Here is a 16,110-nt window from a genome sequence, read left to right as displayed (position 1 = left end):
ATAAGTTAACAGAAAAATAAGTACACAACCACATTATTTCAACCTAATAAAACTATGTTTATTGTCATTGTTTTAAGAACACAAGTTGACTTGGTAATAATCACATTTTGAATAAGAAAAATGGCTTTTTAACTCTTTCCGTGCCACTCACGAGATTTCTCGTGTTTTTTTATAGGTGGTTGAAAGCCACTCACGAGATTTCTCTGAATTTTTTTTTTTGCGATCTGAAATCATATTGCATCACCCGAGCCTACCCGAGTATAGCCGAGCGAAGCCGGCGATCATTGTGGAAAAAAGCGCCCCATGTCGTCTCCCAGATGACATAAGTGATTTTGGAATGGACTCAATGAAAATGAAATGGGGAAAAAAATCCGGTACTCCACATTTTCCAGTTCACTGATCCAGCCGGGGTTACCACAGTTCATTCTGGAACCTCAGATCCCCACTGATCATAGAGTTCTACTGTATCGCGTTGGATCCATACACGTATCGATTTTTTCGAATGGTGATCAGGAATTGGAATATACCAGTTGGATACCATCTGATGTCAGGTAAGGACTCTATGTTATCAGTGTTAGGATAATCAGAGTAAGTTTGATGAAGTTATAAGCTGTTTTGTGAAATGTCTTCTTTCGGTTTCACTGTAAAAGTCCATGAGGAAATCAACCGGGCGATTATCCGTGCGCGGCTCGAATGTGCTTGCGTGCACGTATAATATTGATCATCTAGCGTTTATTTGAAAACGATTCATAAAAAGGCAGACGAATATCAACGTTGTGGAATATTCCAGTAAAAGGCGATTTTCATAGAATGCTCCACAATGGGCTGTTTTTTATCTGAAAACGGGTGCTTTTCTAAATGCTCTGAAACGGAAATGCTGCGATAAAAAAACAATCTGCCTTGACTGCACTGACTGGAAAATAGTCTTTGATAATGCGATGGGCAGATTAGACACATAGCCATAATTTAAAACATAGATTAGGCGATATTAACGTTAACATTGGCGCCGATGGTGGCATTCAGCCGGTAAAAAAGAAAACCCGGCGTGGCGCTCAAAGTGTTAACATGTGCAATGTTCAATGAAATAGAAAAATAAATAATAAAATTGGTTGATTAATCCCACTGGTCACAATGGTGACCGTAATAATGTTTTTGTTAAAAGGCTCTGCAAATGTTACTGAATGATGTAGCAATGTATTTCCAGCTAAATTGAAATAATAAACAAATCATCATCAAATCATCAAACCTTTATTTGAATAGGCAGGTTAATTAAGAACAAGTTCTTATTTTCAATAACGGCCTATTTGGGGGTAAAAAGCCCCCTAGGGGAAAGGGGATGGGGGATAAAATAAAATAAATAAAAATAAAACACAAAGGAACATTATTAAAAAGGCAGGACATAGAGCAACAACTGAACTGAACAACAACTGGCGGACAACAGAACAATAGTGGCAGCATGGTGTTAGCACATGGAGAAAAAGTGTAAATAAACCCATGGTCATTTTTCTACCCTAGTGGTCGGACCCCAATGGACCTGTCTCAAAACCCTGCCCTCTTTTCTTGATCCTCCAATCACAGCTGTCGCTTACCTCTGACTTCCTCGTACAAACTTTGTACGAGGAAGTCAGAGGTAAGCGACAGCTGTGATTGGAGGATCAAGAAAAGGGGCAGGGTTTGAGACAGGTCTATTGGATTTGTAGGTACTACTAAGGTCCGTCTAGGGAAACAAGAGGTGAGTGAGGTGGGGCAGAGTGTGCAGCAAAACGACCATGTTGTTTAGTTACTCCTTAACACTTTCAATGCCGGGGGGCAGGTGGCGCACGGAGATTACGTTCGTCACCAACACCGGGAGACAATCCAGCTCCCGGCGTTGCTATCAGCTTGGCTGGCCTCTCACACTGATACAATTGGCTGTATCAGGGGGTGGGAAAAGCTGAAGGGTGGGTCCTGGGCGTTGTGGACAGCGGCCCCTACAGTTCGGTCGGGGCGCCTGCTCAGCAAGGGTTGGAACTAAGGAGAGATAGTGTGGCCTCCCACACGCTACACTCTCCCCGGTGAGAACCTGCGCGGCCAGGTTGGCCTGCCCCAGGCTGCACATGCGTCGGAGGAAAGCATGTGACAGTCTCCGGTCTCCCGGACCAACAGTAGGGGAAAGTACGCAACAACCAGGAAGGGTGGGATGGGAGAAAAATCGGGGGGAAAAAAGGAGGGGAAGAAAGATAATAATAATAAAAAAAAAAAAAAAAACACTTTCAATGCCCAAAACGTGATAAGACGTTTTATCAGCCCAATGCCTGAATGCCCACGACGACAATTATCGTTTTATTTTTTTTATTAGCGATCTGAATTCATATTTCATCAACCGAGTCTCCCGTTGGTATGCAGCCCCTGTAGGAGCTCAGATGTGAAAAAACCGCCCCCTATCGTCTCCCAGATGGTAATGCACCCTTTTGGAATGGACTCAATGAAAATGGATGAAAAAAGAAAAATCCGGAATCCACATTTTACTTCTCAGGCATGTAACCCGAGCCGATCGGATTCATTGTGGAGCCTCAGAACAGCGTGGAATACATAATACAGTATGTAGCGTTGGATCAATAATAGCGATCGATTTTTGGAATGGCGATCAGGAATTGGAATGATCTTTTTGGAGAACATCTGATCTGAGGTAAGGAATCTATTTTACAAGTCTTGGGATAATCAGAGTTGTATTCGCTGAGATCTCAGCGTTCGCCCTATGTGTGTGTGTGTGTGTGTGTGTGTGTGTGTGGGCGATCGCTTTGAGGAAATCAGAGAATCGATTTTTCAGATCGCCTATATAGCGTGCATACGTACACATATACTATCGATAATCTAGCGTTTATTTGAAAACTAAACATAAGGCCGAAAAATGACATGTATTCTAGAATATTCCAGTAAAGGGCGATTATCATTGAATATTTATATTTTCCTTGAAAACGAGGGCTTTTCAAAATGCTATAAAACGAAAATGAACCGATAAAAAAACAATCCGCTTCGACAATGTTGACTGGAAAACGAGTCATTGATAAGCGACGGGCAGATTAGACACATAGCCATAATTTAAAACATAGATTAGGCGTTATTAACGCTAACATTGAAGTGGATGGTGGGCATTCAAGTGGTAAATCAAGATTGAGCTTGGGCTCTGAAAGTGTTAAGAGATGGAACAACCTTCTGTGTGAGAAGAAGGCGGGGAAAAGGCAGCTTTGCTTTCCGACAGCCTCGGCGTGCACTAACCAGATGTAGTACATGTCCCCATTCTTTAGCTGCTGGGTGAGGAAGGCTTTGCACAGCGACAGCAGCAGCTCGTCTTTCTCCACACACTCTGTGTTGCAGATGATCTCCACCGCGTCACGGCCATCTATCTCCGCCATCTGGAGGCAGGGCGTGCAAGAACGCAAACATACAAACAGATACAGATGACTGACAACTCATGAACCCCTTGCATTGAAGAACCGTAGAACTCCTGTGATTACACAGTGTTTTGGACGCCCAGTGTATTTGCGGTTGTGGATCCAAATCACTTGGGAGCGTGAATGTGATCACAAGAGAGTACTCAACCTCTACGGTCTGTAACTATGAATGAACACTCTTAACTTAAGATCTTTAGATAAGAACGTTTAAAAACACTGGTCCTCTGAAAACTTTAAACTGAGTTATATGAAGAAAATAAATGCATCGTATAATGACGTATACCGTCAACTAAGTGTACTACAACTACTGCGTGCATGTGTGTCAGCTTCCTGAACATCTTGATGCAGAAAAAGAGGTCTTGCATCCTGTGATTATTTTATTCAAATGGATAAGATTATTCAGAAATAAGTTTTTTTTTTTTATTTAATTTATATATAAAATGTATGATGACATCCCTAGTCTGTGTACAGGATGACACCTTCCATGCGAAGACACCAATACCACCCTGCCGGGGAGAAATAAATAGGTTTCCTTACCTCCTTATGCAGGTGTTCGTGCAGAGAGGCCTTGTAGAGGCTGGTGAGGTAGGCCTGGTGGAAGTACAGGTGTCGGCCAGTGTCACGGTGCTCCAGGCAGCTCTTAGCCAGGGCCATGGCCTCCTGCGTCCGCTCACACGCCTGCAGGTAACGCACACGCAGCTCCAGGAACACGGGCACCTCGGAGCTCAAGTACTGCTCCACTGCACAGGGGAGAGGGAGGAAGGAAAGGGACAATTAGTGCTAAAACAATGATGTGATTATTGTGATTGTAATCGGCACAATCACAGTAGCAGCACGGTGGTGTAGTAGTTAAACACTGTCGCCTCACAGCTAGAAGGTCCTGGGTTCGATTCCCCCTTGGGGACCAGGTTGCTGCGTTGCCAGGTACCCAGGTGGGGTATCTCCCGGGCCACTCTAATAAAATAATTTAGGTGACTGCATTTATATAGTGCTTTTATCGAAAGTTTTACAACTTATGCCTCACATTCACCCACTCACGCACACATTCACACACCGACGGCAGAGGCAACCATGCAAGATGGCAACCTGCTCATGGGGAGCAGTTAGGGGTTAAGTGTCTTGCTATTACCGACACTTCCACACGCTGCCAGAAGGAGCTGGAATCGAAGCGGTAACCTTCCGATTACCAGGCGACCGCTCCACCTCCTGAGCCACTGTCACCCCTGTATACGTAAGGCACGAGAAGGTGTGTGTCTGTGGTCCCGTCCTACCCTCTGCCTGTGGCACAGCTGCCTCTCTCAGGATGCTCTGCAGCACAGGACTCTCCCAGGGGCCTCCGACCTTGATGACATGCTTCACCTGCTGCAGGTACGCGTTCCTGTGCCTCAGCAGCCGTGAGTGGCAATCCTACAGAGAAGGAACAGAGACAGACTCCAGGGGATGAACCCATGCCACTGTTTCACGGGAGTCCCAAGTTCAATTTCAAGTTTCTTTAATAGTTGTCATACAGAAGTACAGAATACTTTTATACAAAATGCTTCTTACTGTTACGCTCCAGAGACTGTGCAAGACAAGATAAGTATGAAATAAAATAACATAGTATAGCACAGGGGTGGCCAACCCACGGCTCGCGAGCCGCATGCGGCTCTTTGCCCGTCAATGTGCGGCTCTTCCATCCATAAAAAAAAAAATCTAGGGACATATATGGATCAGTGTCAGAAATAGTGTGTCTGTTACTAGGCTTGAGTAAATTGTAATGAACAAAAGGAGAATATCAATTCTATTTAAACAAATTTTTATCTTTGACTGTAAATAACACCATGCTAAAATTGACCAGACCTGAAAAATCTAAGCAAATGAATAAAGGGAAGATGATTAAACAGAAGGTTTTGTAGATACAGTACTGAATTCTGCCATCTTTTTTATAATGTAAATTTCTCCACCATTTTTCATCATATTGCAACACCGTTTTTTGCAAGACGTTCACAGAAAGGTAGAGAAACTAACTGCGTTCTGTTTTATGGCAATAACGTTCAGGTTTGTGGGAGATAATCCCAAAAAATAAGAGAAATTAAAAAGTTAATCCAGAAGTCAGATGATTGACAGGGGCTGGTGTGAGCTGGGTAGGGTAGTTTTTCGAAATTTGAAAGCCCTGAGTCTCTTCCTTCAAAAGACTACACTCACTTTTGGCTGTGCCACTTCCTCCTGTCAATATTCGCCGGTTTCCGACTCAATGCCCTGAGATTTCTATAATCTTATATTTCACTAATAACAGTTAAAATAATTGGTAAACAAACGTAATGCTGAAAATATACACTTTTACTGTATATCTCGGGCTTAAGAGGTTAACCCTGTGAGGCCCAAATTAAAAAGAAATTAGCAACTTCAGAGGCCAGAGGGTGGGACATATAAACACATTTACTATCAAATAGCATTGTGAGGCTGAACAACAGGACCAATTGACTATACATGTGCTTAAAGGGGAACTATCTTATAAATGGCTTTTTTCAGTGTTTACCATTGTTTCTTAGCTATGTGGACTTATATTAATAGGATATATGTCTCTAATTCTCATATTGGCGAATTCTTCCAATTCTCCTCTCAAAATATTCACCCTCACTGAACTGAGTCATCTGAAAATGTGCATATCTGTGATGTCAGAGATTTCTCAGCTGCATAATAATGTGGCAGTTGATGTGGTAGTTGGCACCAGGCCACACAGTGGTTGGAGCCCAGCCTCAAAACGGCTTAAGATCTTGAGGTAGAAAAATGCGGTTTTTAGTACTTGATTAGAAATACAAAACAATGTATTTTTTTTTTTGAAAAAAACCTAGGTGTTCCATAGACTCACAGGAATTGTGTAAAAGTGCCCAAATAGTGAAAGAAATAGTAAAATAGTTCCCCTTTAACATTTTTTAAATAAACATTATTTTTTTAAATGGCTAAAAGTGATTTTGTAATTTTGCAACCGTGGGTCTCACAGGGTACTTTTAACCCTGTGAGGCCCAAATAAAAAAGACATTAGCAACTTCAGAGGCCAGAGGGTGAGACCTATAAACACATGAAGGGTGCCGTGACTGAAAAAAAAGGTTGAGAAACGCTGGTATATGGTGTGGCTCTTTGTGGTACCACAGTAATTTTTGTGGCTCTTAGTCTCTGACTGGTTGGCCACCCCTGGTATAGCATGTAAATTAGAAGTAAAAAAAAAAAAAAAGGTCACAGTGTTCAGTATAGACATATGTACAATGTTCGATGCAGAATAGACGTAACTGAGTTACCATATAATATACAATATACTATGCAGTGTACTAATATACAATACTATATAGTGCAAGGCAGAAATGGGATGAGGTGCAATTTAGGTACAATTTACAGTAGGTGTACGAGTTGTAGTGCAAATCCTTTATCAATAAATATAAAGTGTGTTTGTGTGATCTAAAGTGGAGAGTGGGTGCTGCAGTGTGTTGTTTGTTTAAGTGAGTGTGGGTGTGTGCATTTGATGGTTGTTGCATAGTGTTTATTGTTCGTTTAGCAGCCTGATGGCCTGGGGATAGAAGCTTCTTCTGAGTCTTTCTGTGCTCGCCTTAAGACTCGGTATCGCTTGCCTGACCGCAGCAGTTCAAGGTTTATGTATCGATTCATACCGCTTCACCAATCCACAACAGTATAGGACAGAAAGGAGATAATGACCAATTGCCAAAACAAATGCCAAAAATATTATAAATATATATCAAATATATAAATAAGAAGATCAAGTCAATTTGTTTTGATGTCAAACATGGCTCTTGGAATCGGATGTTAGTGATAGAGACATTCTCCTATACGACACCTGGTTAAAGCCTGATATGTGCATGATAACCGATACCTTTAACAGTATCTGTGCATATTATCTACACTTCTCTCCACACTGACGCTACAGTGGAAGAACTAGCCAGTATGAAAAAACAAAGTGTCATGTGTTTCTGGTCCTCACTTGGAAGGAATCGAGGATGTCCTTCAAGGGATCCTCTTGAAACTCTTCTCTGTTGAAAAACAGCATCAGCTCAAAGAAGCTCCTGCAAGAGAGGAAAAGCCTATCAAATTAAGAGCATTTGCAGTTAAAAAATAATGCTGCAGCAACAACTGTCCACAGCTGTATTAAGAAATTCCATTCATGACGAATAAACAGAATCCTATTCACTAAAAACAGCTGCTTCTCTCAGCACATCAATTTAAAAATGGGTCTGGGTAAAATCATAGGGGGAAAAATCTATATTGAATCGTTTCACTTGAATGCTCCGATATCAATTCTAAGATTGATCTTTTAATCTATGTGTTTTTTCAATGGTTGTGTGAAGATTTTAGCTAAACATAGCGTGCCTCCCATCCTGCAGATGTCTCTAGTTTGCACTGAGTTTCTGCTTAAAGGAAAACTCCAACATTTTGGGAAATTAGCTTATTTAACATCTTCCCTGGAGTTAGACAAGAAGATACATACCTTTTTTGTCTCTGTGCATGCATTAGGCATAGGGAACGCCCGCACCGTTAGCATAGCTTAGCTTCATCACTGGAAGTGGGTCACTTTTACCCTGAAGTTCCCTACAGTCACGAAATACACTCCAAATACAACTCCAAAACGTTCCTGTAAACATGTTGTGACCTGTGTATTTACCACGTGGAGAAATAAAAAATAATTGAATTAGACATTTACGTTTTCTAAGCAAATATACTCTGAACTATTTTTTGCCGAACCACTCCTGTCAGGGCGCAGTGATTTCACGCAACGTAGTGCTACTTTCTAACGTGACGCCAGTGTTTGTTTACATTTTCATTTCATTCAAAGGATCCGAACCGATTGAAGTTTATGGATACCATGACTGTGGTACGTTTTAATTTATGTTTTTAGATGGAAGGCTGTATTCTTCTATACTGATAGAAGAAGCTACCAAAGATCGACAGATTGTTCAGCATGAAATTGAGGAAATGAACAAGAAGGTGGATACACTGAACAAAGACCTGGAAAAGGCTCCACTTGAAATCAAATTAACAGAACATTTGAACAAATTTGCAATGACACTCAAACAAGATAAGCTCCGGAAATTCCAGCGGGATGAAAAAGATTTTAAAGAGAACAATGTTTACTCATGGCACAGACCAGGGGCTGCCAACCCATGGCATAGACGCAAGGCTCAACACTTCCATGAACCCAAGCGCACACGTCCCCGCACTGTCTCCTTCAACTTCACCAGTGAAGAAGAAGACTCTGATGCCCCACGAAGGAACCCCGGAGTGGATTTTTTAGGAGAAGACCAATCTCTAACGAGCCAAGACAAGGACACACGGACACCCCACAAGGAAAACAGAGGAAGAGGACGAGGAGGGGGAGAAAGAAACCTGCATCGCAAATATCACACACGGAGCCAACAGAGGTAGTGATCTACGTGTCAGACGTACAGCTTACTGATGCGCAGAACAAGGTATTATCCAAGGGTCTCTCTTTCTCCCCTACCAATCTTCCCAATGACTTTGAATTAAAAACAGACTTGTTTCGTTTTTATAGGAATCTACACATTAAGGGATGGTATAAGCAGAATCCACAGTGTGTGTTTACCCCAGTTAGTCAAAATATTATTACTCCTTGTACTCCTTTTAACACTTTAACTGCCGAAAACGTGTTTAGGCGTCTTTCCTAGCCATGCTCAAGTTGCAGAGGACGCCGCAACTCGTCTTTAATATCAATATTTAAAAAATCTGTGATCGAAATCATATTTTTCCTCCGCAGCCCTGAGACACAGTGCTGGTCTCCTCTCAACCCTCTAGCGGTTCAAGGGCGCCATCTGGTGGCCGATCGGCAGATCGCCCAACAGGAAGTCACCCTTTGAACCGGTAGTACTCATCCAAATGTGGTCCGGCCACTCTCTATAGCTCCCGCGACTCCATCTTGAAACACTGGATAATAGATCGCTCGCCCTAACTCAATAAACAACGTTATTTGGACGTATATACTATTATACAACCTGGAAATGGATCGGATATTTCTACATCCCATAATAGGAATATTTCAGTTCCACGCTCATCGTCCAGCGGCGCGAGGAAGCCACGGTAAGATTCAGCGTTATTCTCTAACGTCTTCTTTACTAACTGCTATGATGAACATATGACCCACATTAGATGAATGGTATAACGTTGCCCACGGAATTATAAATGCCCCCTCGCCCATCCGGTCAACATCAGATGACGTGTAGTAACTTCTAGAAGTACCTCCAGTTGAAATTTATTATCTGGCACAGATCGCTATCAAACTGTATTTCATCATCAATATAATGCATTTGGAGCTATAAATCACGTTCTGGAGAAAGCTGCAGAAAAAGATAAAAACATACTTATACTTTAGACCATATTTTAGTATGAATATGTGAATGAAAAAGTTTAACGTTCATACACCCTGAACAATACATATAGGACATTGAATGGGCCCTAATAATGGCAATCTAGCAATAGAATTTAAAAAGTTATAGCCCTGCAAAGAAGGGGAACTTCTCCATAGACAAATAGAGCTGGCAAGGGGTGGTATATCATGAATTTAACCTTCGGCAGTTAAAGTGTTAAGCCTAAATCATATTTTTGTCCAGTAGTACAGAATACTACGTTGAGCACATTCGAGAAAAAAGTAAATTATGAAGTAAAGAAATTAACTAATAGCGAGACACATGTCCACCATAATTTGACTAAAAACAAACGAGATGCCCTCAAAGAACTCTCAGATAATAGAAATATTGTCATTAAGAGAGCCGACAAGGGAGGAGCCATAGTAGTTTGGGGTGTAGAACAATATGTTAAAGAGGCGTCCCGACAACTTCAGGACACTACTTTTTATCTCCCTCTTACTTCTAACCCGTCAACTATATTAGCAGAAGAACTTAAAGACTTGCTAGTTAGGTCGAAAGAAGATAACCTTATCTCTGACCAAGAATTTAAGTTCTTATACAATGATAACCCTCGTATGGCCTCCTTCTATTTATTGCCTAAGATACATAAAAACTTTATTGAACCACCAGGGAGACCAGTGATTTCAGGGAACGATAGCCTAACTGAACCTATATCTAAATACGTAGATTTTTTTATTAAACCACTACTTCCAACACTTCCAGCTTATTTACAGGACACTACAGATGTTCTCAATAAAATCAAAGAGCAAGGTAATATAGGACCAGGCACTTACTTGGCGACAATGGATGTAGACAAGGCATGACAGCCATGAGACATTTTTTAGATACTCGCACTGACTCACAGGACCCCCCTACAGATTTTTTGGTCGAACTAACTAAATTTACTTTACTTAACAATGTGTTTTTATTTCAGGACAAAATGTATCGACAGGTAAAAGGCTGTGCTATGGGTGCATGTTTTAGCCCTTCATATGCAGGCTTGTTTATGGGAAAATGGGAGGAGGACTATGTGTTCAACACTCAAAACGTATTTAAAGATAAGATCATCTGGTGGGCCAGATATATAGATGACATTGTTATGTGGTGGAAAGGCACTATTGATGAATTGAAAGCTTTTCATAGTTATTTGAACAACACTAACCCAAATATAAAACTGTCTCTAGATTTTAGTCCTGATAAGATCCATTTTCTGGACTTAGAAATCACTAAAGATTTGAATGGTGACCTACATAAGTCATTGTACAGGAAGTTAACGCATAAAAATACTATTTTACATGCAGAGAGCTTCCACCCCTCTACTTTGATCAACAATGTTCCGTACGGCCAATTTAAAAGAGTACGTAGAATCTGTGACAGTGTGGCTGATTTTAGAGAAAAGAGCGGAGAAATGTATGATCGCTTTAGAGAACGTGGCTATACACATAATACTCTTAAAACAGCTATATCTGAAGCCGCTACTGTAGAACGCGACTCCCTCTTAAAAAGAAAGACACTGAAAGAGAAAACCGATAGGGTGTTTTTCTCTACCACTTATAGTACTAAAGCCCTTGCTGTTCGCAATATAATTAAAAATAATTAGAGCTTGATCCAATGTGATGAGGCCCTGTCTAACATATTCCCTGACCCGCCCCTCTGTACATTTAGGAGAGCTCCCAATCTCGGAGATAAATTAGTACGAAGCCATCTACCGGCAGATGTCAAATCTACATGGTTAGCAAAGCCTCCTATAGGAACGTATAGATGTGGTCACTGCAAACAATGTGATGTGGTGATAAGATCAAAAGGTTTTTCCCACCCAGTTACAAAACAGACATATACTTCTAACAGCTTTATTAATTGTCAAACGACACATGTTATTTATATACCGTCTTGTTCCAAATGTGACTCTTTTTATGTTGGTCGTACGAAACGCCGCCTACTTGATCGACTGGCAGATCATAAATATGCTATCAAAACTAACAACATGGATTATGCAATGGCTAAACATATTCATGAAGTTCACCATAGTACCTCTGCTTTATTTACAGCTATCGGAATTGACAGTGTTCCACTCACGTCTAGAGGAGGTAATAGACAAAGAATTTTAAACCAGAAAAAAAGTCGCTGGATCGATAGACTACAGGCCACCTCACTCCCAGGTTTAAATGATTCCATAGACATGGTATCATTTTTATAGGCCAGTAGATCATTTATTTATTTATTGTATTTTGATAGACTACAGGCCACCTCTTTACAGGTTTAAATGACTTTACGGACATACTGTCACTTTTATAGGCTAAGTAGATTACATTATAGTATTATTATTCTTTGTCTTGCATTACTCAATGCTCTTACAATGTTGTTTTTTGATAATTGTTGGTAATTGTTTATATTATTATTGATCTATTCTATGTTTGTTTTGACTCATTTCTTTATGTTGTTATAATATTTTGAGGTTGTGTGTATTGTATATATACTTATATAATATACAAATTTGTTTTTCTATTTAGTATTATTGTATATTTCTTCAACTCAAGTTGAGAATGTTGCTTTGCCTTCATTTAATTGGGACCAGCTGTCCCCTATTGTAATTAGTCACTCCCTGAGTTATGTTTTTTCCTTTTTTCCTCTATTTAGTCACAGTATTGTTTTTGTCACAGCAACACCCTGAAGAAGGCCATGTAGGCCGAAACATGTCGGACTTTTAAAAAAGATTTTTCTAAATAATGTAAGCGACTAAATAAAGGCTTTTTAAAAATTGTAGAGCTGCCTTGGATCTCAACCTTTCCTGTATTCCATCTGTCTAACGTTAGCGAATATTGTGAGATTGATGAATAGGACATAACGTTGCTGGACTATCAACCTAGTTAGCCCTAGCCCCTTTCGTGACTGCGATGTGCAAGCCAGGGTTTGGGCGAGTGAATCCACACTTGTGGTATTATTATAACTCATTTATTGTGTAACGCTAGCCCCTTAAAACTTACCAGTCATGGTATCCATAAACTTCAATCGGTTCGGATCCTTTGAATGAAATGAAAATGTAAACAAACACTGGCGTTAGCGTTAGAAAGTAGCACTGCGTTGCGTGAAATCACTGCGCCCAGAGAGGAGTGGTTAGGCAAAGAATAGTTCAGATTATATTTGCTTAGAAAACATAAATGTCGAATTCAATAATTTTGTATTTCTCCACGTGGTAAATACACAGGTCACAACATGTTTACAGGAACGTTTTGGAGTTGTATTTGGAGTGTATTTCGTGACTGTAGGGGACTGTAGGGAACTTCAGGGTAAAGGTCTGACCCACTTCCAGTGATGAAGCTAAGCTACGCTAACGGTGCAGGCGTTCCCTAAGCCTAATGCACGCACAGAGAAGAAAAAGGTATGTATCTTCTTGTCTAACTCCAGGGAAGATGTTAAATAAGCTAATTTCCCAAAATGTTGGAGTTTTCCTTTAATAACTATGGAAACTCAGTTCACCAAAGTACAACTTTTGACAACAATGGCAGGTGCTGGCCCCCTGAAACCAGCGCCATCAAGCCCAATTGAATTGATATCGAATTAAAATCAAATCTTGATCTTGTGAACTAGGGGTGTAACGGTACACAAAAACCATGGTTCGGTACGTACTTCGGTTTTGACGTCACGGTTCGGTACGGGTTTTCGGTACAGTGGGGGAAAGTTTGGCTTTCCATGTTCCACTCAGGGGTGATGTAGTGTGCAGTAACTAATTGTACTTGTAGGGCTGTCAACGAATATTCTATATTGAAATTAATAATCGACTTGTAAAGGGGAAAAAAAGAAAAAAATGTATATTATATTGTGAATAAAACAGCCCCTGGTGGGCATTCGTTAGTGGTTAACATACCGTTGTATTTGTTCGGTACACACTGAAACGGTTCGTACGTGTACCTTTACACCCCTATTGTGAACTGAAATCTAATTGGATAATCGGTGTTGATTATGGGTTTAGTTTTAAAGTCACGGTTCTGTACATATCAGTGTTGGAAATCAGTGGGGGGGAAAAGGTAGGCAAGACATAAGATTTGCTGCTAATTTGAATTAGTAGGGAGAGGCTGTTAAATGCCACAGGGAGCTGGGTTTGTACTGCTACCAGTTTTCCTTGTACCGGTGATATTCACATTTGTAGAGCCCTATGAAATCTGTTGTTTTTTTCCCCCAAATTCTCTTTTTTCTTGCACAATTCATATCTAGAGGACTGTTCCTGTAGGGTTAGTGTATCACTTTGGATAAAATCATCAACTAAATTAATATAAATGCCACATTATGTCTAATGATGTGGATCTGTTGCCACAAGGCGGCTCTAAATGACTGCATTTAGGACTTTTGATCTGGCCCTCTCTGTGACCCTGCCAGTTGAATGGTCAGAGTTCAGCAAGGTAGATACATGGCTACAATAACTATTTGCTAGTGCCAGCACGAGAACAATAGAAGCTGCCTTCTATTCAGGGATCACAATCACAGCCCTTCTCTCTGTCACAATGTTGAACGTTCTGATGTCTCAGAAATCAACGGTTTCATCAACTACAATGAATATTTTCTCACCATACATCTACTGAGGAACTGCATCCGTGTGTTGCTCAAAGACCAGAGAATGGATTTGATGATGGCTGCTCTCATTTTCCAGCAAAGCGCCTCCCTGCTTGCAATATTTAATCAGGAAAAGCTTCTTCGTTTTCAACTAGTGATATGTCAAACTCCACATCTAATTCTACGCTCCTCACACAAAGCCACAAACCTGGAACTCGGGAACTTTAATTTCACGTTCGTTTTTAAAGCCAAGACTATTAATGTTATTCACAACGCTCACTGATCTGAAAGTCCTATACCGAACAGCTCTGTCCAAATACGGGTACCGTTATATCCCTAGTGTTTTTTTTATTTTGTTTTTGTTTTTTTAAATGTATAAATCAAATGTGAGGAAGAGTTCCACCTTCATCAACACCTCTTATTACCCCACCTGTTTTGGCAAACAACTTACAAGGCCAGACTGCTGAGTGCATAGCGGATGTGCTGACAGTCATCTGGGAAGGCAGTGGTGGCACTGGTGAAACAAATCATCGCTGTCCGCAGCACCTTCAGCTGGGGCAGAGGCACCTGCCATCTTCCTGTATGCTCTTCAACCAACTGTGCAGAAGGACACAACAGGCTTAAATTAACGTGTAATTGTATTAGGGTGGTAGGAGGGTATATAGGCTACTATGGAGGATAAGGTATCATGATGCTGCTGTGGCCTTGAATACACTAACGTTACATGCATTCAGCTACTAGCTAACATCGTTCAGGAAACATAACTAATCAGATGTAACTTGTGGCTGACAATGGTCTCGATTGTTATTTTCCATAAAATGTACACGACAAAGCATTACTTCGTTTGCTAGATGTCGATAACCAGCTAGATAATAACCCACCGTCTCGGGCAGTGTTTTGAAGTGTTTCCTTGTTTTAATTAACCAGCACTTTTGTAAACACGCTCATGACAACATGCTCAGCGACACAAGCTAGCTGCTGTTAGCGAGGCCATGTCCAGCTGCCTACGTTACCAAGCGAACTGACAACAATAACTGTCAAGCTGAACAAGGAGGCCGCAGCCACAGCTAACCTCACAGCTAACGTTACTACCGTGTGTGCCCAGTCGATCGTTAACTACATTAGTTATACCTTTATTGTATGTTGTTGGTGATGAAATGTATAACCATAACACAGCAGGTTAACTAGCTACTAACTATGTCGCTGCCTAACGTGAGCTAGCTAGCTAGCACAGCTAAGGAGGTCTTCGTTGCGCCACACATCGATCATAGCAAATGTCTGAGAATCAGTTATTATTTTGTAAGATACCTTGCAAAACTCAGAGCAATATTCTTTGCTGTTCAGCAAAGATTCGTCGCTGCAGTGTGTGAAAAACAAAGTCTCCAGCTCAAATTCAAGCCTCTCTGTTTCCAAATCACTTTCTCCGTCCGCCATACTGCTTACTTTAAACAGCGCATAGTCAAGGAGGGTTGCCAGGTTTGAAAGGGAGCATTCCCTCATCAGGACCGGGGAAAATGCTTACAACCTGGCAACATACTTTTCAAAAGCTTTTTCAACCGTTCTGTTAGATCAGTCAGTGGGAAGACTCAAAGAGACTACACATATGGAGCAGTGGAGGTTATTGCATGATGACTAGTGAGGCAGTGCTTCACTAGTAATATACAGAAAGAGTAATATACAGAAAAAATATATATAGTGTAATGATCTGGGGTCTTGTGTGT

At 40.9% G+C, this 16,110-nt stretch overlaps 1 protein-coding gene across 1 annotated transcript in view; it reads right to left on the bottom strand.

Annotated features, from left to right (window-relative positions):
* The window catches only part of LOC311225963 (uncharacterized protein), a gene marked incomplete at its 5' end in the record, with an annotated part of 100,832 nt that extends 84,951 nt beyond the window's left edge, over positions 1-15,881 (bottom strand). Inside the window, 7 exon segments of the mRNA XM_084311349.1 lie at positions 3,259-3,395; positions 3,972-4,174; positions 4,706-4,841; positions 7,408-7,489; positions 14,841-14,986; positions 15,698-15,857; positions 15,859-15,881. Of these exon segments, the coding sequence (XP_084167475.1) occupies positions 3,259-3,395; positions 3,972-4,174; positions 4,706-4,841; positions 7,408-7,489; positions 14,841-14,986; positions 15,698-15,857; positions 15,859-15,881 (887 nt within the window).
* Positions 15,882-16,110: the final 229 nt, after the last annotated feature.

The sequence above is a fragment of the Notolepis coatsorum genome (assembly GCF_963971535.1).
Source record: "Notolepis coatsorum genome assembly, chromosome: 3".
Taxonomy (NCBI): domain Eukaryota; kingdom Metazoa; phylum Chordata; class Actinopteri; order Aulopiformes; family Paralepididae; genus Notolepis; species Notolepis coatsorum.
This window is presented reverse-complemented; position numbering and strand designations above follow the sequence as displayed.